At 47.2% G+C, this 27,861-nt stretch overlaps 1 protein-coding gene across 1 annotated transcript; it reads left to right on the top strand.

Moving 5' to 3' along the window:
- Window positions 1–5,941: 5,941 nt before the first annotated feature.
- CDK4 (cyclin dependent kinase 4) lies at window positions 5,942–27,506 on the top strand (the record flags this gene model as incomplete). Its single annotated transcript, XM_080994879.1, is given in 9 exon segments — window positions 5,942–5,989; window positions 5,991–6,094; window positions 9,975–10,223; window positions 15,144–15,279; window positions 15,773–15,940; window positions 17,105–17,214; window positions 21,829–21,879; window positions 23,459–23,594; window positions 26,569–27,506. Coding segments are annotated over 9 exon segments (1,095 nt in total). The 3' UTR covers window positions 26,662–27,506.
- Between the last annotated feature and the right edge of the window lie 355 nt (window positions 27,507–27,861).

Below are 27,861 nucleotides of genomic sequence, written 5' to 3' on the forward strand. Positions count from 1 at the left end.
CTGGGACAGACGCCTATTCCCAGAAGCCTGGCAGAGCTCAGATTATCTCCCACAGAAACACGCACTGCTGAGTCAGGCCCGCTGGGGTTTCAGCTTCTGGTGGAAAGAACTGGAGGGGACCTCAAAGCAGATGCACAAACTACTAAGCCACCCCCGTTAGCAGGTGCATCGGTTGGGATCTTGGACGGAGACCAGGCACCTGAAATGAACTGATTGTGCTACAGGCTGGTGTCTGTTCCTGGGGGTGGGAAGGCAAGAGCTGAAAGCTGTCGTGAGCACAGCACCGAGAGTGGCAGACCACACACTTTGCAAAAAGGAGGTCTCATGTTCAGTCCCCGGCATCCCCAGGTAAGGGCTGAACAAAACTCCTTCCCCTCATGCTGGTAGCTTCGAGAACACTATCCAACCATCTCGTCCTCTGTTGTCCCCTTCTCCTTGTGCCCTTCATCTTTCCCAACATCAGGGTCTTTTCCAGGGAGGTCTTCTCTTCTCTTGAGGTGGCCAAAGTATTGGAGCCTCAGCTTCACAACCTGTCCTTCCAGTGAGCACTCAGGGCTGATTTCCTATTGAGTAGGCCTTACTTCTGAGTAGATGCTGGCATTGCACTGCCAGTTTCTAGGATGCCACAAGACTCTTGTGCTCCCATCTGAAAGTTACCAGTACTTCTTGTGTTTGTTACTTATATCTCTATGAAACTTTTGCATAATTGTTATCCTTTCTTTTATACGGAATAATTGAAGATACAAAATTCAGGCGTTTGGCCAGTTTGACATTCTATGGCCTTTTAGATGCGTCTGTGGGAGGAGGGTTATTGGTCTGTTTTGCTTTTTGTTTTATTAGGTATTTGGTGTTTTCATTTTGCATTCTTATCTTGTGGTCTTCGAATGAAGGGTGGTATATAAATTTATTAAATAATAAATAAAAATTATTATTAATAATAAAACCCTAGCAATTCACAGGGATAATTCATTGTATTCCTTTATTTAACAAAATGTATAGGCTGCTTGATTGCAGTAAAGCCTGTAAACAAGAATTAAGTACTGTAAATTAAAAAATTCAATTAAAATATTTGAAGTATACTATCATCTACATTTAAAATATGCAAGCAATAACAGAGATGATGCTAACTTGCTTGAGAAGCAGTTTATGCCCCCCCTCACTCTTAACAGACAGCAATCATTTATCATCTAGCCAGGAGGTAAAATTGAAGACGGTCTCAGAATAGGATCTTCTACAACTACAGCTGTGAAACACTGGATTATGGTTAATCAAGAAGTTCAATACCATCACTCATGGTCAGTGGAGACAAAGGATTTTGTTAACACACTACTTAGATTAATCCACTTACCAATGCCAGGATATCTGTGCTATCTATGACTTTTTTTTGCATATAAATTCCTGCCCCGCCACAGATGTTACTTTAATCATCTCAACAATGATCACTGCAAAAGGCTAAAGGTTTAACATAGAATCAAGTTCTAATCACCACTGACTGTGATTTTTGCATCTCATTGCCATTCAGCTCCCAGCTTACAATTTTCTCCTTTATATACCTGTCTATCAGGATTTTACTTTACGCTTCTGACAAAATGGGCTTTCGGCCAGGAAAGCTTATGCCCAATAGGCTATATTTGGCAGACTATAAGGTGCCCAAAGATTCTCTTATTGTTTTTGCTTTTTGTTGTTGTTGTTTAGTTGTTTAGTCGTGTCCGACTCTTCATGACCCCATGGACCAGAGCACGCCAGGCACTCCTGTCTTCCACTGCCTCCCGCAGTTTGGTCAAACTCATGCTGGTAGCTTCGAGAACACTGTCCAACCATCTCGTCTGATGGCGTCCTCATTGGTGTTGTAACAGTAGGTATAATTTAATTACAGCAGTGCCAAACTTTATGATTGGCCCTGCTCCTCTGCCTTTAACTGGCAACCTAAAAGAAACACGGCAGGTTGCCAGATTTTTCTGTTTGCAACACAGGGGATCTATGCTGCCTCTGCCTTTAACGGCTGCCTACCCTCCATAATGCAATCTCTAATTGTTTTTGGACTCCAACTTCCATGACCCCTCACCACTGGCCATCCTGGGGCCAATGGAAGTTGGAGCTCAACATCTGGAGGGTGGCGGGCTCCCCATCCTGCCATAAATTTAGCAGGCAAAGCTACTCCTCACATGGAAATGAAGGGAAATTTCGCTTCCTTAATTTATGTTATTTGTGTTTTTTTTTTAAAAAAGAACTTTTACTTTAAAATTATTAAAATATTTTAATGTTTCTAATAATTGAAATTTTCAAATATCAACTTTTTGTTAGCAGCTTTGAACCTCCAAATGAAAGGGGAAAACAGCCCCTCCAAATTTTACAGGGACTGTCTCATGTTTCTCATCTGATTTGATTCCGGAATGTCCTGCTTTTCTTTAAAGGTAAAGGGTAAAGGGACCCCTGACCATTAGGTCCAGTCGTGACCAGCTCTGGGGTTGCGGTGCTCATCTCGCTTTATTGGCCGAGGGAGCCGGCGTACTACTTCTGGGTCATGTGGCCAGCATGACTAAGCCGCTTCTGGCGAACCAGAGCAGCGCATGGAAATGCCGTTTACCTTTCCGCTGGAGCAGTACCTATTTATCTACTTGCATTTGACGTGCTTGCAAACTGCTAGGTTGGCAGAAGCTGGGACTGAGCAACGGGAGCTCACCCCGTCGCAGGGGATTCAAACCGCCGACCTTCTGATCAGCAAGCCCTAGGCTCTGTGGTTTAACCCACAGCGCCACCCGCGTCCCTTAGGACATCCCTATTTTCACCAGATAAATGCTGAATGTTGAGTTTTTAAATTGTTAGTGTTTTATTATATTTTTATATATGTTGAAAGCTGTACAGAGTGGCTTGGGCAACCCATGGGTTGGGTATAAATAGTAATACATTCTCAATAATAATAATATTAATAACAATACCAACAACAACAACAATAATAATAATATAATTGAATAGGTAGAGGTAAAGGTACCCCTGACCATTAGGTCCAGTCGCAGACGACTCTGGGGTTGCGCGCTCATCTTGCTCTATAAGCCGAGGGAGCCAGCGTTTGTCCTCAGACAGTTTCCGGGTCATGTGGCCAGCATGACTAAGCCGCTTCTGGCGAACCAGAGCAGCACACGGAAACGCCGTTTACCTTCCCGCCGGAGCGGTTCCTATTTATCTACTTGCAGTTTGACATGCTTCCGAACTGCTAGGTGGGCAGGAGCAAGGACTGAACAACGGGAACTCACCCCGTTACGGGGATTCGAACCGCCAAACTTCTGATCGGCAAGCCCTAGGCTCTGTGGTTTAGACTACAGCGCCACCCGCGTCCCTTAATAATTGAATAGGACATCCCTAATTTAATCGGAGAAATGTTGGAGGGTATGGGAAAGCAATATTGATGTTAGCAAACAAATCATATATATATATATATATATATATATATATATATATATATATAAAAAATTTTTATTAAGTTTTCTACAATTATAACAAATACTGCAACAAGCGTTGCACAACCGAAAAACAAAACAAACCAAAAACAAAAGGATACATCTATTAAAAACAACAATAAACAAATATTCAACAAAAACAAACTTAATTATTTTAAAATCCAACTTTATAAACATATTACTTGACTTCCTCTAGTCCCTCCCTTCTGAGTTTCCTTGTGTCTGAATGTAACAGCTATCCAATATCGTTATTAAACAACAATATTCCAATTATAATCAAATTTATTCACTTTTCTTAGTGTTCTGGATCCCATTTATTTAAATAAATCCTAATTTAATCCTAGGCCTGTTTGGTACTTTCAATATTCAATATTTATATATTACAATATTTATTCAAATAGTCCTTAAATTTCCTCCAATCTTCTTGGTATTCTTCTTCTTTCTGGTCACAGATTCTTCCAGTAAGGTCAGCTAGCTCCAAAAAGTCCATCATCTCAAACCAAAGAATTATAGATCACACTTCCCAGTGCAAACCCTTAGCTATCATCCCAGAAACATAACCACAGCATCCTATGAGCATTGATGTGCACAGGAGGAAACCCACAGCAGCTGCTTGTACATTCATCGTCGGCTGCTCATTTTTAACAGGAAACACTGAGCAAGGTCTGAAACGCCCATAACATGGGCTCCGCTGACTTGCACCCTGATGAGCCCAGACCGCAGGTAAAGGGCCCTTGAACTCCAGATCTTCCTGTGTGAACAGAAACGGAGCCTTCAGCGAAGTCCTTCCTCTAGACCGGCTCCCCTTGCAGAAATAGAAGAAGCATGCTTTTTGCAATCTGCACGTGCTCAGAGGCTCTCTCCCCTTCTATACACACACACGTTCTGGGGCTCAGCACATATCCTGACTGCCCCCTCCCATCACTTCCATGGGTCCTAATGATATTATTTACAATTGCATATCAATACTTATCCAAATTTTTAATCCTTCTAAATTATCCATACATTCCATTACTTTACAAGTGTGGTTAAAATCCTGCTAATGTTTTAAACTGCTTACAGTGGTCTCGTAAGTAAATTACAAACTTTCCCCATTCCTCATTAAAGTTCTTGTCTTCTTGATTTCTGAGCTTCCCAGTTAATTTTGCCATTTCAGCATAGTCCATCAACTTGGTTTGCCATTCTTCTCTGGTCTGGGTTATCTCTGGGCTAGTAGCATCCGTGCAGCATACATAAACAATCTTTTCTGGTCTTTTGGTATCTCGGTACGTATGACTCCTAGTAAAAAAGCTTCTGCTTTTTTTTAAACAAAAGATATTTTAAACATTTTTTTCCTTTCATTATATATCACCTCCCAGAAATTTTTAGTTACTTTACACGTCCACCACATATGATAAAAGGTACCTTCTTTTTTTTTTTTCATTTCCAGCAGATATTTGAACTTGTTCTGTACATTTTTGCTAACTTGACAGGTGTCAAATACCACTGATACATCATTTTCATATAATTTTCTTTCAGTGAACAACTTGCTGTGAATTTCAGTTCTGTTTTACATAGCCTCTCCCAATCTGCCTTTTGTATGTTATGTCCTGAATCTTTTGCCCAATGTATCCTTACAGATTTAACCTGTTGATATCTTGCAAACTGTTTGAATTATTGCTTGCTGGTGTTTAATTTTAGTGTTTACTATTGGATTCTAATGCATTATTGCATACTGCTTTATTTGGTATAGGTTGTTTATTTTAAAGTTATTGTGACTTTTAATATAGGATCTGATTGTTACTATTAATGTTTGATGTTTTATTATTATTTGTGGGTGTGTTGGAAGCCGCCCAGAGTGGCTTGGGCAACCCAGCCAGATGGATGGGGTACAACGATAATAATAATACTGTAGTAGTAATAATAATAATAATAATAATTGTACAGGAGGGTGTTGCTTTAACCAGGGCCAGATTTACAGTAGGTTTGATGTGGCCCTAAGCTCCTGAAGGTAATGGGGCCCTTTATGTCCAGCTGTCCTTTGTCAACAATAAATTGTCGCTCTTCTTTGTGTTGAGTATATACTATATGGTACCGTAATTTATGGACCTAACAGGTATCTAAAGCCATTTGCGCATAACAAACTATGTATTTTATCAAAGTAATTGTTGAACTGAAATACAATTAAGAAGTGATATTTTAGGGAGCAGGCTAGCAGGCGGGTCCCATTACTTACATCACACGCAACACAAAACACTGTTGCTGTATGGAGGTTTTATTTTATTTATTTATTTATCTTATATTTTGGAAATGTACCTCCAGGTGTTTTTTCCTTTAATTTTTGGGGGTCCCCCAAGCGAGTGGGGCCCTAAGCTCTAGCTTGTTTAGCTTATGTACGTAAATCCGGCCCTGGCTTTAACCACTGAGCCCGGCTGCCTCTTTACCAGGGAGGGAGGGAGCTGAGCAAAGAGCAAGCCCCTCCCACAACCCTCAGGCCGGTCACTATGGCGACCCACTTCCGCTCCGGCGGCCGCTCTGGCCGCGCCGCCTCGCTGGCTGGCTGGGCCAGGTCTTCCAGCCACGCCCCCTCCCTCCTCCCGCTTCCCGGCGCTCCACCGCGGCGGGGACGGAGCAGCCCCTTCGCCGCTTGCAGCTGGGTGAGTCCGGGCCCGGATCATCGCTGGCAACGGGGGCGGGGGGGGGGCAGCAACGTGCTCGCTCCTTTGGAGACAAAGGCACCTGCTGCCCCTCCGTGCTGGGCAGAGGGAAGTTGGGGGGGGGGGCTTTATTATTATGGGATGGGGGTGGGGGGGTGCATGCGGGGGGGGAGTATTGCACTGGGTTGCGATCATGGGAAGAGGCTTTGGACTGAGGATCCCCCCCCCCTTTTGCAAACTTGCCGTCAAGTTATTGCAAGTTGGGGTTTCCTGCCGGAGGCTGCAAGAAGCGCGGGGTGGCGGGGCTTTTGTTTCCCTGCCCATCTGGGCGAGGAAGGGAGCATGTGGCGGCGATCCCCGGGGAGGAGTTGCAAGCTTGGGAGCGCACAATGGGGCTTTGTTCGGGGAAGTGGGGCGGGGGCCCGCATGGTTAGGGGTCGGGGCCGAAGGGGGTGCGCGACCTGCGCGCGGGAAGCCGACCGATGAATCGCAATGGGCAGAGTCTGCTCTCTGACTTCTGCTCAGCAAAATGGCCTGCCGCTGAAATCTTCAGCGCTCAAAAAGGAAGTTTGCATTGCAAGCCCCGAGGCGAACAACGTCGTGCAGCTGAGGAACGGGGGACTCTTGCCTCCTGTGCGGTTGTTCTTTCAATGCCTGCAAAATGCACGCTTTTGCTGACACCAACTCAACGGAGCCAACCCTCTTGAAAACATGGCATCGCCAGGTTGGAAGGGACCCTGAGGGTCATCCAGCCCAACCCGCAGCAATGCAGGAATCTTTTGCCCAACGTTGGGCTCGAACCCATGATGAAGAGCCCAACGCTTTGTTGACTGAACTGTCCCAGGTGGTGGGGAGCAGCAGGGACGCATAAGTGTTGTTGCATTGTGGGGTAGGGTGTGTTCTTGTAGGCCAGTTGGTGCTTCAACTGGGTCCTGAAGAAGATGCTGCTGAGATTTTTGTGTGGAGCAATTATTGTGGTGGGAGAAAGTTAAGATAAAGGTAAAGAGACCCCTGGCCATTAGGTCCAGTCGTGGCCGACTCTGGGGTTGTGGCGCTCATCTCGCTTTATTGGCCGAGGAAGCCAGCGTACAGCTTCCGGGTCATGTGGCCAGTATGACTAAGCCACTTCTGGCGAACCAGAGTAGCGCACGGAAACGCCGTTTACCTTCCCGCCGGAGCGGTACCTATTCATCTACTTGCACTTTGACGTGCTTTCAAACTGCTAGGTTGGCAGGAGCAGGGACCGAGCAACGGGAGCTCAGCCCATCACGGGGATTCGAACCACTGACCTTCTGATCGGCAAGTCCTAGGCTCTGTGGTTTAACCCACAGCGCCACCTGCATCCCGGGAGAAAGGTGCCCCTGTAGTATTGCCCAGCAGGCTGGGCTCCTGAAGGACAGGGCCTCCCCATGTTGCTAGGCTCCCAAATTCCATAATAACCAGCCAGCATAGCCGTTGGCCGTGGATGATGGGAGTTCTGGAGCCTAACATCTACAGGGCCTCATGTTCCGCCATCCCTGTAGCAGTGGCATTGGTGCATTCACAGAGGCCAAGAAACAATCCGTTTAAGTTGACGGTGAATTACGAGAAGCAAGGTGCAAATGAGTCAGTAAGTACATCGGATGACACACTTGTACCCTGTGTAAGTGATCACCCTGGGTTCTGTAATAACGTGAGTTGGAATTCCCATTTTGCCCACATGCCTTGAGAGGGTGGGGAAAACACCCACTCTTCCTGGTTTGCGATTATGAGACAGGCGTCCTTTTTAGTCAACGTGTGTGTGTGTGTGTGTGTGTGTGTGCGCGCGCTTGTGTGTATACTCCATGAGTGAGGTTGGGGCAAGAGTGGGAACATGGCAGCAGGCTTTGGCCTACACATGTTCACTAAACTGTCTGCTGAGTACACACCCACTCAGTTGTGCGTGATCGGGGAGGCTGCTTTTGCAGGGTCCCTGATGGTGTGTTTATGTGGGGCCAAGTTTATACAGTATGTGCGCTTAGTGCAGGGGTCAGCAACCTTTTTCAGCCGTGGGGCGGTCCACCATTCCCTCAGACCATGTGGGGGGCTGGACTATATTTTGGAAAAAAATATATGAATGAATTCCTATGCCCCACAAATAACCCAGAGATATATTTTAAATAAAAGCACACACTCTACTCATGTAAAAACACGCTGATTCCCGGACCATCTGCAGGCTGGATTGAGAAGGCGATTGGGCCACATCCGGCCCCCGGGCCTTACATTGCCTACCCCTGGTTTAGTGTCTCTGCAGTTGCGGCCCTGCTCACCTCCACCCCCAATGCACATGGAGCAATTGCACATGCACTGTCTGAGAAAGGTACTAGCAACTGATGGTGTTCAGTGGAACAAATGTGTCTGCTAGCCCAAAATGGAGTGGCTGGGTGTGCATGTGTTGAGGGATCAGTTGGTGGGGGTGCTACTTAGAAAGGCTTGATTGAAAGCCTTTGAAGGCTGGATTTTTTTGTCACTCTTAATGCTGTAAATAATGGTGTACAAATTGGAAGGTGCAATTAGCTGTGCGCCTGCCGAGACTCCCTCTCCTGCTTAAGCATTCAAAGCATAGCTTCCCTGCTTGTCTCCTTTTATCTGGTTACTATAATCTGCACATGCCCAGAAGTACTCTTCACACATTTCTTGATAATGGAAACTGGACTTTGGGGAGCTCTGGTCCAAGGCCAGTGTTAAGGCAGACTGTCTCTTCAACCTTAAAAGAAGGTGCTCCAAACTCATCTAACAAGAGAGCCAACTTTCCCCCTATGGTTTCCTCCTGTCTCAGGGATGGGAAAGCAAAGGTTAGAGGGATAACTAGAAAGGAGAGGGAATCCTGGAATCTGGAGTGAGGGAGGAGGGAGGGAATAAAGAGAGAGGCCGAGGTCACATCCACACCATACATTTAAAATACATGGATCTTGGGAACTATAGTTTTGTGAAGCGTGCTGGGAATTGCAGCTCCGTGAGATGTAAACCATAGTTCCAAGAATTCTTCGAAGTAAGTTGTGTCTCTTAAAATGCTACAAATGTGCTTTAAACTTGTGGTGCGGTTGTGACATCAGAAGAGAGTGTACCACCTGGTACGCAGGCTAAGACCCTCCCTGCCCACAGAATGTCTCGCCAGAGTGGTGCATGCTCTAGTTATCTCCCGCTTGGACTACTGCAACGCGCTCTACGTGGGGCTACCTTTGAAGGTGACCCAGAAACTGCAGTTAATCCAGAATGCGGCAGCTAGACTGGTGATTGGGAGTGGCCGCCGGGACCACATAACACCGGTCCTGAGAGATCTGCATTGGCTCCCAGTACGTTTCCAAGCACAATTCAAAGTGTTGGTGCTGACCTTTAAAGCCCTAAACGGCCTCGGTCCAGTATATCTGCAGGAGCATCTCCACCCCCAGCATTCAGCCCGGACACTGAGATCCAGCACCGAGGGCCTTCTGGCGGTTCCCTCCCTGCGAGATGTGAGGTTACAGGGAACCAGGCAGAGGGCCTTCTCGGTAGTGGCACCCACTCTGGAACACCCTCCCTTCAGATGTGAAGGAAATAAGCAGCTATCCTATCTTTAAAAGACATCTGAAGGCAGCCCTGTTTAGGGAAGCTTTTAATATTTAATGCCGTACTGTTTTTAACATTTGATTGGGAGCCGCCCAGAGTGGCTGGGGAGACTCAGCCAGATGTGTGGGGTATAACTAAAAAATTATTATTATTATTATTATTATTATATTACATGGGAGGAACAGGCCGGCGTTTCACTGAAGAATGAAGGAGAGGGAGCTGAGCGTTGGGACACTGGAGGGAACCTGCTGTCCTACTGTAAGGGAAAGTCTAACTGTTGTTAACCACCTTCTTTCCCCTCGATCTTGTGAAGCCTCTGCGGCCTCTTGGAACAGACTGCCAGGATGGCCATGGGAGTGCGGGATCAGTACGAGCCCGTGGCCGAGATTGGCATCGGGGCTTATGGCACCGTCTTCAAGGCCCGTGACCTGCAGAGCGGCAAGTTTGTGGCCCTCAAGAACGTGCGGGTGCAGAACAGCGAGAACGGGTTGCCGCTGTCGACCGTCCGCGAGGTGGCCTTGCTGAAGCGGCTGGAGCACTTTGACCATCCCAACATTGTTCGGTGAGGGGCGTGACTGCAAGGATCCCAGGGTGGGGCTTGGGAGTGTGTGCTTTGTGGCATGTGCTGCAATCAATTTCTTTCAGGGGCGGGAGAGGAAGGAGGCTGGCATTCCAAGGCTACCTGAAACAATGGCCTCTGAATGTTAAGACACACCTATTAATTCCAAAGGTATAGGTTGGGGCGGAGAACCTGTGGCCCTTCAGATCTTTTATTTTTAAACACACTATTCATATTTAAATTTTTATCCATAGGAAACATAGCTGAAGTTATAAAGACCAATGATGTGCATGGTTTTTGCTTCTGTAGTAAATTAGCCGTAGAGTATCCATCCATGATGACGTTATTTTTCATTGCGTTCCAAGTATTTTAACAAGTTTACCATTTAATCATTGTCCTTATCCCAATAAGGCTCTCCGGAGAGTTCAGTGGGCGGCGGCAGGATTTTATTAGGGCTATCTTTTGTCCATTGAGCAAATCTATACCATTGAACAGAAAAGTAATCTATCATGTCTCATTGCTTTTATTTGTAATGTCAGTTTTTCTAGTAGAGCATTGTTCCAAATTGTCCATTCCTGTATTGATCCTCTGGCCCTTTGGGTCAGCAAGACTAGTGGTCAGGGACATCTGAAGGGCTGCAAGCATGGTAGAGGGGGAGGCTGAGGCTAGAATGGGAGGGAGACGCACTCTGTACATACTCAGATATAATCTTATCACAGTGTGATGTTCCAGAATTGACGGGACTGTATTGAATATGAGGTTATGACCAGAGGCCCAGCTCAAATTAAGGCCTTGGTCTTGACTCCTGTAAGCCCAGAGGAACTTGTGTTATTGCTTGGCCTAAGTCCTGCCATTTTTAATGTTCCAGAACGCCTCTTTGAGAATTGCACTAGCATGAACACAAGCTAGGGATAGCGTGAAGGACGCTCACGGACGAGACCTATAGTGTTTGGGTCTGGATTGTTGAAATGGCTGGCTCATAACCTGACCTATAGGAGGCATGGAGACCCTCCTGAGAGAGCCCATTTCAGAGTGAATGGCTCTCCTTTGGGTGGAGCAGACTTGTCTTTGTTCTTGGGCCAGTTGGAATTTTGCCCGGTTCGCCTTAAGGCTGGGATTTCTTAAGAACTAGGAAGGAAGTGGGCTACTTGCAGACACACACAGTGCGTTTGTCTGCCTCTGTTCCTGCCTCTGGTTCAAATCTGTCTGCTGCACCCTTTCCCCACAAAGTTATCCAAACTTTAGACCAAGCTCCTGTTCACTTAGTGAAGAGCAGAGCAAGGTAGCCAGCGGATGTCGCTGGACTCCGATTCCCATCATCTCTTACCATTAACCATGCTGACTGGGGCTGATGGGAATTGGAGTCCAGCAATACCCAATGGGACACATGTTCTCCATGACTCCATGCCAGCTGGAGATGCAATTCAACTTTCCTATGGAGGGCACCACCTTTACTGTCCCCGGAGTCTTGCTATTGAAAACTGGCACCCAGGAAGGTGGTGGCTGACAGGAAAGATCCCCCTCATTGCTCCTACCTTTTAGGAAGTGTTAGAGACTCAGATCTATAAGCTAGGCGCCAAATAGCTCCTTAAACCAAGGTTAGGATGGCCCTAAAGTCTTTTCAAATGAAGCATGATCAATTAAACATCTGGCTAGTTCAGATGACAACCTTGAGCTAGGTTAAGAGCTTTGAGAACCTAAAGAAGAAAAGTCTCTTGATCCAGGGACAGTCCACATATATATTGGCCTATTCCCACCTCTTTTTCTTAATGGAGACATGGACCATTCATAACATTATTTTTTCACAACTGTGAGCAGGGCAGCGGGGGTGGGGGGTAAGTGACAACAAGCTGCAACAATTAACTATCGCGTTGTTCACTGCTCCTGCTCAGGCTGCACAGAAAAAGCATTTTGGTTCCTCAAATTCATTACGATTGTGCAGATAAAATATAACTGATAGAATTCCACAGGGTGGGGCATTAGTGAGTGAAAACAGCCCAGTTCCAGTGATCTCTAGGCATGCACCTCCAGTTGCCACCTGGCGCCAAGGCATCTTCACTTGGTTGCAAGTAGTTGAAAGCCTGGCGCCTGGCTAATTTTGAACACTGCTTTCAGGGGTGGCAGCAATTTCTGTTCTTGGCCCATTGGTTTGGTGTGTTTTGTGGGGTTCTTGTTTTTTGCATAGAGGCAATAGTTGGGTTTGTTAGGGGGAGGGTAGAGCCAACCGTGGAAGATGGGACTTCCTCTTTAATTAGGGCTGCAACCCTAAATACACTGAATGGGAAGCAATTCCGTAAGCAGTGACAGCTGGGGTGGGGAGCCTCAGCCCTAGAGACAGCCATGGCCCTCCAGGTCCCTCTGGCCCTGCTTTGCCTTCTCCTTGAGAGTTTTTGCCTGGCTGGAATGTGTCCTTGATCTCTGATCTTGGTTCTTGCTTCCCTGGATGGAGAGAGGGGTTGCGTTATGTGTAGAAACTAGCCTACTCTATCCAAAGCTCAGCTCGCATTTACTGCTTTGTCCTCGTGCCTTTAGCTACATCCACCACCGGTATCCCAAAGAGGGCTACAAATGGTTCCCTATCCCTGAACCAGCGTTTGAATGTACATTTTGGAAAAGGCAGCCGATGTCTGCACAAGATGCCTGTGGCCTTTACACAGCCCACTCTGTTGGCATTTTCCTTCGGGCCCAGACTGGCGTTTTCAGGTGGTGAAACCTGTTTAAGGCTCCCCGTCGGTAATGCAGACAGAGCAAAGGCAGTGGAGTCAGCAGAGGACCCCTGCTCTCATCCCTGGCTTGGAAACCTAGAGAGGAAGGGAGCAGGACTAACTGGCCCCAGAGTAAAAAACAGGGGATGTGATATACATCTCCCGATGGCCCTGTTCCTTGGATCCCGAACCTTTAAAAAAACAACTCACTTCCCACAATGCTTTGCTTCAGATTTCACTTATGGTCAGTGCTTTAAAAAAAAATGTTTAGGGGTACTCTTATTTTCCTACTCATATTGAAATACTGCCCCTCAATGAGGCCAAACTTAGATTCACAAAATGTTTAGGGGTATGCGTACCCCTGCGTCTGCCCAGGGAAAAAAAAAAAGCACTGCTTATGGTTATGCAGGCCTGTCCACATCGGCTATATGGTACAGTGGTACCTCGGGTTAAGTACTTAATTCGTTCCGGAGGTCCGTACTTAACCTGAAACTGTTCTTAACCTGAAGCACCACTTTAGCTAATGGGGCCTCCAGCTGCCGCCAGAGCACAATTTCTGTTCTCATCCTGAAGCAAAGTTCTTAACCCGAGGTAATATTTCTGGGTTAGCAGAGTCTGTAACCTGAAGCATATGTAACCCGAGGTACCACTGTATATGTCCATCTGCTTCCACTCTTCCTGCTGGCTGCAGGTTGGGTTGATCACTCCTTCCTTTGGGGAGACTCAGAAAGGCCAAACTCAGAATCTGGGTCCTCCAGCTTCAGGGCTGCAGACAAGGGGCATTGAATCAGACTGGTTCCCCCACCCCAGCTCTCTGAGTTGTTTCCTGACTAAGGGAGAGCAGAGGACTTGGTTAGGCAGACGGTTTACAACCCCGATAGTGTTTGCCTTGAGGGACAGTTCTCAGCAGAAACTGCAGGTGAATTGTGGGGGAAATTGCAAGGCTGGAATGGGAGGAGGACTTTAGAGAGGAGCAAGCGAGTGTGGAGCAGGGGGGATATGGGAGGAGAGAAAGTGTGAGGGCCGCAGGATGCCACAGCTGTGAGAGGTGGGTCTTGAGGAACGGAAGGGTTCTGGCAGATGAGCAGGCAACGAAAATACCCTGTGCCTACAGCAACGTGGGTCTGGAAGGTGCAGTTTGTTATGATCTGGGCCGGAATTAACAGTGGGCGGGGTGGCATAAGTTAGAGCAAGTGATGTTCTCACAGTTTCAGTTCTGTGGCCATAGGCTGTTGGCAGTCTGCATCATTTCCAGCCTTATTACAGTCATACCTCCGGATGAATACGCTTCAGGTTAAGCATTTTCGGGTTGCACTCCGCAGCGACCCAGAAGTAACAGAACGCGTTACTTCCGGGTTTCGCTGCTCGCGCATGCGCAGATGCTCAAAATGACGTCGCGCACATGCACGGAAGTGGTGAAACGCAACTCGCGCAGTCGCGTGTTACGCTCGCTTCAGGATGCGAACGGGGCTCCGGAACAGATCCTGTTCGCATCCAGAGGCACCACATATTATTATTATTATTATTATTATTTATTTATTTATTTATTTATTTATTTGAGTTTATATACCGCCCTATACCCGGAGGTCTCAGGGCAGTTCACAGAAAAAAATCACGCCATATGTAAGCAGAATAAAAACAACAACCCAATAACACCCCCCTCAGAAAAGAGCCCCATTTTAAAAGGGTATAGGATGTCATACAGATCAACCAAAGGCCTGGTTAAGGAGGAACGTTTTTGCCAGGCGCCTAAAGGTGTATAATGAAGGCGCCAGGTGAACTTCCCTGGGGAGAGCATTCCACAGAATTCATTACATCAAGACGGGGGTGGGGAATCTCCACCCCCTGGCTCCCAGGCCACACCCCCTCCACAGGCCACACCCATCGCTGACCCTTGCTTTTCACCCTCCTAGGGTGTTTTGCCCCAGAGGGAATGTGCATTCGGACTCTGAGAGTGCCTCTGGCTTATCTACGAAGGTCCGATTTATGTTTCTTTCTCCTTCTACTTTTTCCGTCAGCCTTGGGCTATGAAAGGTTCCAGATTTCTGCATTTGGAGAAGTGCCTGGATCGCACCAGCCCTATTCGAGGCTCTTATTTGGAGCTGACTTATTATTATTTTTATTATTATTAACTTCCCAATGTCACAAGCCCCATCCTTCCCTGCCCCCCCCCCCCGTAGTTCTGGAGCACTTTATAAGCATCTTCCTCACCCTGTAGGCTAATGGATGTTTGCACGACAACACGGACGGAGCGCGAGACAAAAGTGACGCTGGTCTTTGAGCACGTGGATCAGGACCTGAAAGCGTATTTGGAAAAAACGCCACCTCCCGGCTTACCCGTGGAGGTAATAAAGGTAAACATCCCTATGAGCATACTGAATTGACGTTGGGATGGTACTTGGGAGGGGGCATCTGAATATGGGGTCCCTAAGGCATTTAAAGGGACACGGGTGGCGCTGTGGGTTAAACCACAGAGCCTAGGACTTGCCGATCAGAAGGTCGGCGGTTCGAATCCCCACAATGGGGTGAGCTCCCATTGCTTGGTCCCTGCTCCTGCTAACCGAGCAGTTCGAAAGCACACTAGTGCAAGTAGAGAAATAGGTACTGCTCCGGCGGGAAGGTAAATGGCGTTTCTGTGCACTGCTCTGGTTCGCCAGAAGCGGCTTAGTCATGCTGGCCACATGACCCGGAAGCTGTACGCCGGCTCCCTTGGCCAATAAAGCGAGATGAGCACCGCAACCCCAGAGTTGGTCACGACTGGACCTAATGGTCAGGGGTCCCTTTACCTTTTTAAGGCATTTAAAATGTGGGTGTTGATGCAACATGCTCTTTTTTCTCCCCTCCCAGGACATGATGCACCAGTTCCTGAGCGGCTTGGAATTCCTGCATTCAAACTGCATTGTCCATCGTGACCTCAAGCCGGAGAATATCCTGGTGACCAGCTCTGGTCAAGTCAAGCTGGCTGATTTTGGCCTGGCTCGCATCTACAGCTGCCAGATGGCTCTGACGCCACTGGTGAGTCTGCTTTGGCTGGGTCCCGTGAAAGATCCAAGGGCTTTTGCTCTGGCTTGTGTGACCAGCTTGCACATTGACTAGGGAATTCTCAGATCTTTGGATCTTTTCAGCCGATACAGGGTGGGCGGCTCTCTGTCTGGTTCTTCTTCTGTTGATTTAAGCACAGCACGAAAAGGAGACTGCCAGAGCATCCATGGGGCAGGTACGTTACACTGTAGGGATGGAGAACAACCTATGGCCCTCCAACTCCTGCCAGCATGGCCAGTGGGAAGCGGTGGTGATGGGAGTTGCAGTCCCAGCAGTATCAGGAGGGTACCAGGTTCTCCACCCATGTTACACAGAAGACCATTTTCAGGCCTGGGTGTCAGGGACTGGATTGAGGAGGAATGGTGGGGACCACCCGTCCCCCCACTCTCCCTGAACCTTCCCAAGAAGAGGAGGGCATTATAGATTTAGAACAGTGGTTTGCAGAAGGTCATAGTTCAGAGGCTGCAGAGGGGAGAAGCTGGGAAATATTGGGAGAGCAGCAGGAAGTAGAAGCACCAGGGGAGAGACTGTTGACACACTCACTGTCTTTTGAAAGCATTCCTGACGCACACCCCCGGACCAGGCATGCATTGAGAGTAGTAGAACAGAAAGCTCAGAGGCAGAGAGCGCAGATCAGCCAATGCAGGGATGGCGTTGAATAGGAGAGACGGAGGGGGTGGGACCTTACTCAGAGCAACGCCATTATCTGAATGTTGGCCTCATCCATCTCTCTCTGTGAATATTGAGTGAAATACCATGGTAAGAACTTCTTGTTTTCCCATTTCTGGCTGCCAGCCGTGATCTGATTCCTTGAAGCCTGACTCTGGGACACAGAGCTGCAGACTGTAAGGCTCTGCTGAATCCCAGCCGAGGGTGGCTGACCAGGAGCCCCCTGGGAAGTAGAACGGGCTGGGTGTATCCCCTTGCCAATCAAAGTAGCAGCCAGAAAGGTCATCCCATGTAGCTGAAAGGAATGGCACTTGGCCCCATGCCCAGCCTGTCTCTTGAGAACTAGGTCCAAAGTGCACGGGCTGCTCAAGGGATTTTCGTGGTGATGCATTGAGCGGAAGCGGTGGGGGTGCTTTATAAACAAGCGGCCTCCTTCACCTGTGAACCCTTGCTAAATCTCTGCCGCAGGTCGTCACCCTCTGGTACCGGGCTCCAGAAGTGCTGCTCCAGTCGGCCTACGCTACCCCCGTGGACCTGTGGAGTGTCGGCTGCATCTTTGCGGAAATGTTTCGGAGGAAGTGAGTGGCGCGGGAAGATCGTTCGCTTGTGGGGCGGTGGCGGCAGGGTTGGCACATCTCACCAGGCGCAGGGAATGGGGTGGTATTTTGGCTGAGCAGATGCGGCCTTTGTCGTTAGAGGGGTTCCAACACAGCTGTCGGGGGCACCGCTGTTGGATGGGAAGTTGATTTGCTGCAGCTCTAGTGCTGTGTGCCAAAGGCCCCATCTGCACCATATGTTCAAAGCAGCAGCATCCCACTTCAAACAGCTCTGGCTTCTCCCAAAGCATCCTGGGAACTGTAGTTTGTTATGGGTGCTGAGAGCTGTTTTGGAGAGTTCTCGGAGTGGTTTAACAATCAAGCACACTTCCCAGAATTCAATGGGGGACGCTATTGAATACTCAAAAGTGGTACAGTGCTCCTTTCAATGGATAGTATGGATGGAGCCAATGTGCCTTCAGAAACTGGCACAGCAGGGCACATTCTGTGGCAAGGACACCCCTCTTTTGGGAAAGAGCAAGTGCTTTGCCTGGAGAAGGTGCCAGGTTCAATCCCTGGCACTTCCTGACGGTGGGGAAAAGACCCCTGCCTGAATCCTGAATCCTGCCAATCAGAGCAGACTTTTGTAGTCTTGTGCATTGTATTTTGTTAAAAGCTTTGCACAAATTGGCATGGATTGGCTGTTTGCAGAGGCGAGGGAGGACTAGGTGAGAAAGGAGGTTTGCACGTGTGTGTGTGTGTGTGTGTGTGTGTGTGTGTTGGCCTTTTTGAAAAATCATATTCATTGCAGTGGTACCTCGGGTTACAGACGCTTCAGGTTACAGACTCTGCTAACCCAGAAATAGTACCTCGGGTTAAGAACTTTGCTTCAGGATGAGAACAGAAATCGTGCTGCGGCGGCGCGGCAGCAGCAGGAGGCCCCATTAGCTAAAGTGGTACTTCAGGTTAAGAACGGACCTCCGGAACGAATTAAGTACTTAACCTGAGGTACCACTGTATTACACTTATTTTCCACTTCCTCCAAGTAGCCCAAAGTGGAGTACATAGTTCCCCCTTACCTCACTTTATCTCACAACAACTTTGTGTCAGAGGCTAAGAGACAGTGCCTGGCCCAAGTCAAGCAGGGGGTTTCATGGGCTCACGGGTTATGTCAAATGTACCCCGCTCCAACTTAATGGGAGCAGTGAGGCACAATGGGGTGGGCGGTTTAGACACAAGTAGCGTGTGAGATGTGAGTCCCAAGAATACGTTACGTCTCCTCACTCTTCTGAAGACCTGCATGCTGCCCCTCCTTGCTTTCCGTGCGCTTCGACAATATAAACTCTGCCAAGGATTTGCAAACTGCAGTTGGGGGACTGATATTGTGAATTTCTGGGGCACGTTCCACTTGCTAGATCTCCAAGCCATTGCCACAGCTGGAAGACAATAGATTAGGGCTGGGCCTGCCCAAACCTCCTGTCTTGCTTATCTTTCGGGCTGAGGACTGCTAGGCAGGGAGGAGCTGGTGACCTGCTTTGCAGAAGATGGAGTGACAACAGATGCCGTTGGGGGCAGAAGCTTGCAAATGGTTTGGGGGCTTTCTTTTTCTTTTTTTCCTGCTACAATCACGCAGGCACTTCTGCTATGTTGTTCAGGCTTTGGGGGAAACGACTGTTTGGGAAGGAATTTGTAGCTGTAGTAGTAGTAGTAGTAGTAGTAGTAGTAGTAGTATATTATTGCCATATTTTTCCATGTATAAGACTAGGTTTCCCCCCTAAAAAATAATGTAAAAAATTAGGGGGCATCTTATACACGGATACATCTCCCTCCATTTTCTTAAATCTGTGTCCCCAAAAATAGGGGGCGTCTTATTGGGGCGTCTTATAGACGGGAAAATACAGCATTTATATGCCTCTCATCTGACAGGGTTGCCTCAGCCACTCTGGGCGGCTTCCAATAAATTAAAACATCAAACACAGTAAAACATCAAATATTGAAAACTTCCCTATTAAGAGCTGCCTTCAGATGCCTCCTAAAAGTCAGATAGTTGTTTATTTCCTTGACATCTGATGGGAGGGACCCAGGATCTGGCAAACTAACAAGACAGAAAAACACAATAGTTAAAAATAAATTAAGCAAAACTTCTAAAAAAATTAAGAGCATCCAAAAACGTTTTTAAAACGATCACATATCCTCACAGCTAATAATGTTACGGTTGCCAGGAAGATTTCTAGGTGCCTTAATATTAGGGAAAAAATCAAAACAGTGTACAATACATAGTAAAATATAATATCATGATTAAAAAAATTATTCACATCATAAAAACATAAAATAGAGCAGCATTCTCCTCCCACTGCTTCTTGGTGAATTAATATGATTCAGTATTTGGCTCAACGTTGGCTTGCAACTGTGTGCTCATTCGCCTTGTGTGTTTCTGAGATCACTGTCTTTGTTCAAGACGCCGCTGCGGTGAGGTGGCAGCTAGATTGGTCTGTCAACTCAATCTGCGTATTATTTGGCATTTGAGAAGCTCATCAATCTCTCTGCAAACCCTCCTTGTCGTGCACTGTCAGAGCAGTCAGACGCCTTCTTGACCACCCCCTCCACCCCCCTAAGAAAAAAAGCTGCTCAAAGAGACTTTTGTCAGTTGGTGTTGTGTCCAATCCACTGCTTTTCAGCTGGAGAGTTGGAGGCCACTGCTGCCTGGCGTAAGATGGGTAACAGCAACCATTTGTTGTTGTTTAGTCGTTTAGGTGACTCTTCATGACCCCATGGACCAGAGCATGCCAGGCACTCCTGTCTTCCACTGCCTCCCCCAGTTTGGTCAAACTCATGCTGGTAGCTTCAAGAACACTATCCAACCATCTCATCCTCTGTCATCCCCTTCTCCTTGTGCCCTCCATCTTTCCCAACATCAGGGTCTTTTGCAGGGAGTCTTGTCTTCTCATGAGGTGGCCAAAGTCTTGGAGCCTCAGCTTCAGGATCTGTCCTTCCAGTGAGCACTCAGGGCTGATTTCCTTAAGAATGGATACGTTTGATCTTCTTGCAGTTCATGGGACTCTCAAGAGTCTCCTCCAGCACCATAATTCAAAAGCATCGATTCTTCGGCGATCAGCCTTCTTTATGGTCCAGCTCTCAGTTCCATACATCACTACTGGGAAAACCATAGCTTTAACTATACGGACCTTTGTTGACAAGGTGATGTCTCTGCTTTTTAAGATGCTGTCTAGGTTTGTCATTGCTTTCCTCCCAAGAAGCAGGTGTCTTTTAATTTCATGACTGCTGTCACCATCTTCAGTGATAATGGAGCCCAAGAAAGTAAAATCTCTCACTGCCTCCATTTCTTCCCCTTCTATTTGCCAGGAGGTGATGGGACTAGTGGCCATGATCTTAGTTTTTTTGATGTTGAGCTTCAGACAATATTTTGCGCTCTCCTCTTTCACCTTCACCTGCCATCAAGGTTGTATCATCTGCATATCTGAGGTTGTTGATATTTCTTCCGGCAATCTTAATTCCGGCTTGGGATTCATCCAGCCCAGCCTTTTGCAACCATACCACCATACAAATAAATAATGTTGATATATTAAGAAGTGGGTCCCCAGATGGTTATTTAGATTAAGGTAGGTTTCAGGTTTGAAATAGCTGAAGACTGCTGTTTAAAAGCACTTCTGTTTGAGGCATGGCACACCAGGTGTATACTTCTGTTCAGATGTTCAGGTGCAGAAGGGGGCACGGCGCAACAGGAAGTTGCCGCCAAAAAGATGGCTGCCTCCTTCCAGAGCATTTTTCCATGAGTGCTTCCTGCGCTTCTGGCTCTCCACCTTGACATCGGAGTGCAGAAACTTGGCATGTAGACTTGGCTTCACAAAGTCCTGTTGAAGGGATCTTCTTGTGCAAATCCCTGGTTCCACCAAAAGATGGGGGGGAAGCAGAGCCATTCATGAGCCGGTGTGGTGGTTGAACTCAGACCTGGCAGACCAGGGTTCAAATCCCCGCCCAGCTGTGAAACTTTGAGACTTTGATGAGCCAGTGACTGTATTTCTTCTAGCCTGACTTACCTCACAGAGTGATGGCTAGGGTCAAATGAGGGAGAAAGGGTTGGTCGTAAATGTAGCAGTGGTGGTGTTTCTATAAACCTTTTTAAATAAAAAGTTAATTTTGAAAGTTGTCGTGCTCTCCTTAAAGACTTCCTTGGTTGTGTGAGAGGGTTCATGAAGTTGCTGTGTGTATGATGAAATCCTCTGTCATTGCTTGGTGACATTATATGGACCACTGGGGAAGGGTTAGCCTTCCAGTTGACCAGTGGGATGAGTAACTGGACTATCCTGAGGTGCTACAACCTTATCAATAGATCTGTTCTTGGCCTCACCCCATCTCTCATTGTTTGCTAGCCACCATTGTCTGGGGCATGGCTTGGACCAGGGAACCCTGTCTTTGCCCGGTGCAATTTTGAATGTTACGTTTCCTGGTTCTGTGGCTCAAGTCGCAACTGCCTTGTGACAGACTGCCTGTAATACAGTCCCAGTATTGCAGTGACACAATATATCACATGTCCTACACGTGAACTCAAATAAACTGATGACAGAGGTTTCTGGTAATTCATGTTTAGGGCTTGCGATGACAAGTAACCACAATTCCCTTTTGTCTTCTCTGCAGGCCCCTCTTCTGCGGCAACTCTGAAGCTGACCAGCTAGGCAAGATCTTTGAGTGAGTCTCGCCTTTTTGTTTGCTCCAAAGGGCTGGTGAAAGTCACTGGGGGAAAGGGAAATCTCTTTCGTTAGGTCATCTGCCTTACTCAGCATAATCGTGCATGACTCTGCTCGTTTTTATGAGCGTGCTAAGTCAAGGCATGTGTATGCGTAAGAGAAGTTCCTCATTATTATTATTACTTAGTAAATTCTGGCCTGGGGTCCTGAGAGATTTCTCCCCACCCAGTTCACATTGCCTCGTCTTAGTGACGAGTGTGTGTTCTCCGCTGCAGAGCACAGACCTGTCTGGTGATGTCGGCTGGAGTTATCTGCTCTGACAGCCCCAGTTAATTGAAGGTTGCACTGGGTTTGATGATTGCTGGTTAGCAGGAAAAGATCCTGACTTGCAGCAAGGAGTTGAAATAGGTGGTCTCTGGATCATTCACAATGAAATTTGTGCGTGCACAAGTCAGAAAACTTCCAAGTTTTCCAAATATGCTACTTACATAATGAATGCAAATAAATGTTGGATTATTTAGTCTGGCAGGTCTCTTAAACTCATTCCAACATTGTGAGAAGCTAAAGTAGTTCAAGGTGCGTGTCTCACTCTTGAAGTAGAAAGGAAGGGAAAAAGGAGCGGCAAGAATGATCTGTGAAGTCCCCCACTTAGACAATCTATTTAGAAGTAAGCTTAATTGGGTTCACTGATGCTTACTCCTGGGTAAGTGGGCTCAGCCTCACAAAAATCAAAAGGATTGTTTCCTAAAGGTTTCCTTGAAAAGCACAAGAATTTGAAATTTAAAGAAACGGGAAAGTTACGAAGGTTCCAGGGTGACTTAAACTGTAAAACGTGGAAGAGGTGATTAAAAACAAAAATCGAAGCGGATCATTTTAGGGGATCTACTTCTGGCACAAGGGACACGGGTGGCGCTGTGGGTTAAACCACAGAGCCTAGGAGTTGCTGATCAGAAGGTCAGTGGTTCGAATCCCCATGACGGGATGAGCTCCCGTTGCTCGGTCGCTGCTCCTGCCAACCTAGCAGTTTGAAAGCACGTCAAAGTGCAAGTAGATAAATAGGTACCGTTCCAGCGGGAAGGTAAACGGTGTTTCCGTGCGCTGCCCTGGTTCGCCAGAAGTGGCTTAGTCATGCTGGCCACATGACCCGGAAGCTGTATGCCGGCTCCCTCGGCCCATATAAAGTGAGATGAGCGCCGCAACCCAAGAGTCAGCTACGACTGAACCTAATGGTCAGGGGTCCCTTTACCTTTACCTTTACTTCTGGCACAATCACAAGAGCAGTGTGATATGGGAATAGGTGAGGCAAGGGGACTGGGACGCTGCAGTCCAAAGGCCCATCTAGTCCAGAACTCTATGCTCACCGTGGCCAACCCCATGGACAGGAGCTGAGCACAACAGCACTCCTACGTTGACCAACGCTGTTGTGGTGGGCATGAACCAGACGTCCCGGGCTCAGGAACTGACATGCTGCTGGGGTGATGGTCTTGAACCCTGGTAACCTCCCACACATCTTGGCAGAGGGCTGCCTTCTGGGGAAGCCACCAGGAGACTCTGGCTCACAATCTCTCCTTGACTTGCAGCCTGATCGGGCTCCCATCCGAGGAGGACTGGCCCCTGGACGTGTCTCTGCCACGCTGCGCCTTTGCTGCTCGCTCCCCGCAGCCCGTCGAGAAGTTTGTGCCGGAAATCGAACCCCTGGGAGCTCAGCTGCTGTTGGTACGTTCCACAGAGATGGGCAGGTCACCGTGTGAGGCAGGGAGAATAGATCAGGGGAGCAGGTGGATCTGAGAGCTGGAGTTGGAATGATGGTGAAAAGCATGAGCTGTGCCTCCCTCCCCCACAGACCCAGATTTAATCCTGAATAAGCTGGGTGGCCTTGGCCTCACTGTTTCCGCCACGGTGGCTTCAAGAGTGGATGAAATGCACTTAATATTTATGCAGCGCTCTTCTCCAGTAGTTGGGATCTACTCTTCTTGTGCACTGTGAGGGCAGGTCTTAGTGTGGTTTGGGCAGCACTGCATGAGCGATGTGCCTATGCTGAATGTCTTCTATCCATGCCCAAGGGATGTGGGTGGTGGTGTGGTCTAAACCATTGAGCCTCGGGCTTGCCGATCAGAAGGTTGGCGGTTCGAATCCCCACGACAGGGTGAGCTCCGGTTGCTCTGACCCAGCTCCTGCCAACCTAGCAGTTCGAAAGCACGTCTGTGCAAGTAGATAAATAGGTACTGCTGCGGCGGGAAGGTAAATGGCATTTCTGTGTGCTCTGGTTTCTGTCACGGTGTTCCCTTGCGCCAGAAGCAGTTTAGTGCTGCTGGCCACATGACCTGGAAAGCTGTCTGTGGACAAACACCGGCTCCCTCAGCCTGAAAGCGAGATGAGTGCCACAACCCCATAGTCGCCTTTGACTGGACTTAACTGACCAGGGGTCCTTTACCTTTTTATTATTATTATTTTTAATCCACACACATCATTAACCTTGCTGGTTAGGGCTGACGGCATTTGGAAATCCGGCAGTATCTGGAGGTTGAGGGAGGGTTTATCATTTCTGCTAAGCAAACTGTTTGAAGAAGTTGCCACACGGCCAAGTCGTTGGCTCTTAGTGACCTGCCTTTGGGGGAAATTTGTCTGTGGAAGTAAACAGGCAACAAATGTCGGTGACTCAAATGTTTGGTAACTGGGAGGGACTGCTGGCTTTTCATCTGTTCAAGCTGTTGGCGATCACCGCCGTATGAATAATGTGCCGTGTGAACTCGCCCTTAGTCATAGGATGATGCGGGGCAATGTTTTCGAAATAGGATGCTAGAGACGTTCGAGAGCTGTAAGCTGTGTAGCAAGAAGAATCCTTGGAGTAAGGCACACTGTGTCCCAATTTGGGGTTTGCACACGTTCAGGGTACCCTCCTGCAGATCTTGCGCAGAGGAGGTCTGGACCCTGTTCTGCCTGCGATGAAAAATGATGTGATATTCATTTTACATTTTGTATAATTTACTGTTGGAGTGGCACACAAAGGATGAACAAGTTACAGTGGTGCCCCGCAAGACGAATGCCTCGCAAGACGGAAAACCCGCTAGATGAAAGGGTTTTCCGTTTTGGAGGTGCTTCGCAAAACAAATTTCCTATGTGCTTGCTTCGCAAGACGAAAATGTCTTGCGAGTTCCTGCAGGGTTTTTTTCCTTCCCCCCCCCCTTTTTCCCAAGCCGCTAAACCGCTTATCAGTTGATCGGCTAAGCCGCTTAACAGCTGATCGCTAAGCCAGCTAAGCCGCTAATACTGTAGCGCTAATCCGCTAAACCGCTAATGGGCTTGCTTCGCAAGATGAAAAAACCCGCAAGACGAAGAGACTCGCGGAACGGATTCTTTTCGTCTTGCGAGGCACCACTGTAAATCTGTGATGATAGATTGGGCAAGAGTTGTTGGACATAACATAATGTTTGAGGATTGTGGAGGAAAGGGGTCAAGTTCACTGCATGTACGGTGTTAAAGGAAAATGTTATGGAAATAATGTATAGGTGGTACTTAACCTCTGTAAAACTAGCAAAGATTTATCATAAGAGTGATAATCTATGTTGGAAATGTAAAGAAAAAGAAGGTACTTTTTACCATATGTGGTGGACTTGTCCCAAGGTGAAAGACTTCTGGGAAAAGATTTATAATGAATTGAAAAAAATGTTGAAATATACATTTATCAAGAAACCAGAGGCCTTTCTTCTTGGAATACAGTGGTGCCTCGCAAGACGAAATTAATTCGTTCCGCGAGTTTTGTCGTCTTGCGATTTTTTTCGTCTTGCGAAGCACGGTGTCGGGAAAGTTTTGGAAAAGCTTCAAAAATCACCAAAGTCTTTAAAAACCTCAAAAAAGGCTACCACACCGCGTTCTATGAGTTGCTCCTCGAAGTCAAGTCGCAACTGTATTAACGGTGTTAAGAAAAAGGAAACAAACTTGCAAGATGTTTCCGTCTTGTGAAGCAAGCCCATAGGGAAAATCGTCTTGCGAAGCAGCTCAAAAAACAAAAAACCCTTTCGTCTAGCGAGTTTTTTGTCTTGCGAGGCATTCGTCTTGCGAGGTACCACTGTAATAGGTTTGGAATTGCCCAAGAAATATGTTAGATTGTTCTTGTATGCCACAACTGCTGTTAGAATTTTTCTGACCAAAAATTGGAATAAGTACCAACAGTGGAGGAATGGCAGATGAAGATGATGGACTTTTCGGAGCTAGCCAACATGACCAGAAGAGTCCGCGACCAGAAGGAGGAGGAGTATCCAGAGGAATGGAAGAAATTTAAAGACTATTTAGTTAAATATGTTAAGATAACTTAAATAGAATTACTTGCGAGTACCAAATTGGCCTAGGATTTAAATATGTGATGTTGTAGAATACTATGGATAAAAGTTAAAATGAAAAAAAAGAAAGATGTTAATTGGACTAAGTAAATATTATGTAAAATTAGCTTTGGAAAACTGCTACAATGATTTATATGGAAACTCAGCCGGGGGAGTCGAGGAAGTCATCTAACAATGTTAACAAAAGTGGAACTTCTATAGTTAGGATATTTGTTTGTTTGTTTTTTGATGTTTTCTTTTTTTGTTCGATGATATGTTTGTTTTAAATTTGGAAAATTTAATAAAAAAATTGGGGGGGGGGAGAAAAATGATGTGATATTCACAATGTTTCCCACTCTGTCTCCCTCTAGGAAATGCTGACATTCAACCCGTACAAACGGATCTCTGCCTTCAAAGCACTGCACCACCAGTACTTCCGAGACCAGAGTGCAGGTGAAGGCTAGCGACATCCCATCAGGTCCCTGGCAAGGGGTGAAAAGACTGTACACAAAAAGACTTTGCGTGTGTATGAGGATAATTGGCCCCCCGCCTGGAGGCTGCAGTCAGAACGTCTCCCAAGCCCCCTGGCTGTGCTGGGACTTTGAGGGGTGGGGAGGGGGCCGGAGCCGTTGCCAACATGCGGAACGAAAACGAAAAGGTGCCTGTTGCAGGAAGTGCAACGCCGAAATCCTTCCTGCCCTGGAAATAACTAGGATTCCTGTGGTATCTCTGTGCCAACAACACCCTCGCAGATGTACGCGCACACTCACTTTCTGTGTTCCTGGGCTGAGTCCCAGCACTGTTCTTGAAGGTCAGTTTGTGTTTGAGACAGCCCAGTTAGAGGCATCTCTCTCGTGCCATCTGAGTTCATAGCCAAAGGCGTCTCCAATAACTTTTTTTTAAAATGAATAATTTTTTTATAACAGTTTACACACAATAATGTTCCTGCCTTTTATCACATTCCTGTGGCTAAGAGTTTGACACTAAAGCCTTGCCTTAACTTGTTACACACCGAGCGCCATGAAAGCGGGAGCAAAGGATATTTTTGTATAAAGTATTCACAATTCATTTTCAAAAAATTTTTTGAATTGACACGACACTGGTCAGGAGAGACCTATGTAATCTGGGATCTGGGCATGGGAGATCTGCTCAGATGGAGAGATCAGCTGATTCCAGTCATTGATGTGAAGTTTTTCTTTCCTTTTTAATATAAAAAAAGCTTCCGAAAACGAAATTTCAATAAAGAATGTGGATGGGCTGGGGGGCCAGGCAAGTATAGCTTGGTCTTCCCCCTTTCCTGTCACTTGAAGATCTATCGTGTTTTTATTAGTATGATGAATGAACAAGTGTGTGTGTCTGGGAATGGGTTGCTTGAGTGCTGATCCACTGATATGTGGGGGCAATTTCTGCTAAGTCCTGAAATGGAAATCTCCCACCAACTCAATCTGGTGGTGAAAAATCTTTGCTTTTTGAAATGGGAATCTTAAACATTGGTTTCAAGAATCTGATTTTAAGTTGTTGTCGTTTAGTCATGTCTGAATCTTCGTGACCCCCTGGACCAGAGCACGCCAAGCACTCCTGTCTCCCACTGCCTCTCGCAGTTTGGTCAGACTCATGTTTGTAGCTTTGAGAACACTGTCCAGCCATCTCGTCCTCTGTCGTCC

This window comes from Podarcis pityusensis (genome assembly GCF_964106645.2).
Source record: "Podarcis pityusensis genome assembly, chromosome: 2".
NCBI classification, from domain to species: domain Eukaryota; kingdom Metazoa; phylum Chordata; class Lepidosauria; order Squamata; family Lacertidae; genus Podarcis; species Podarcis pityusensis.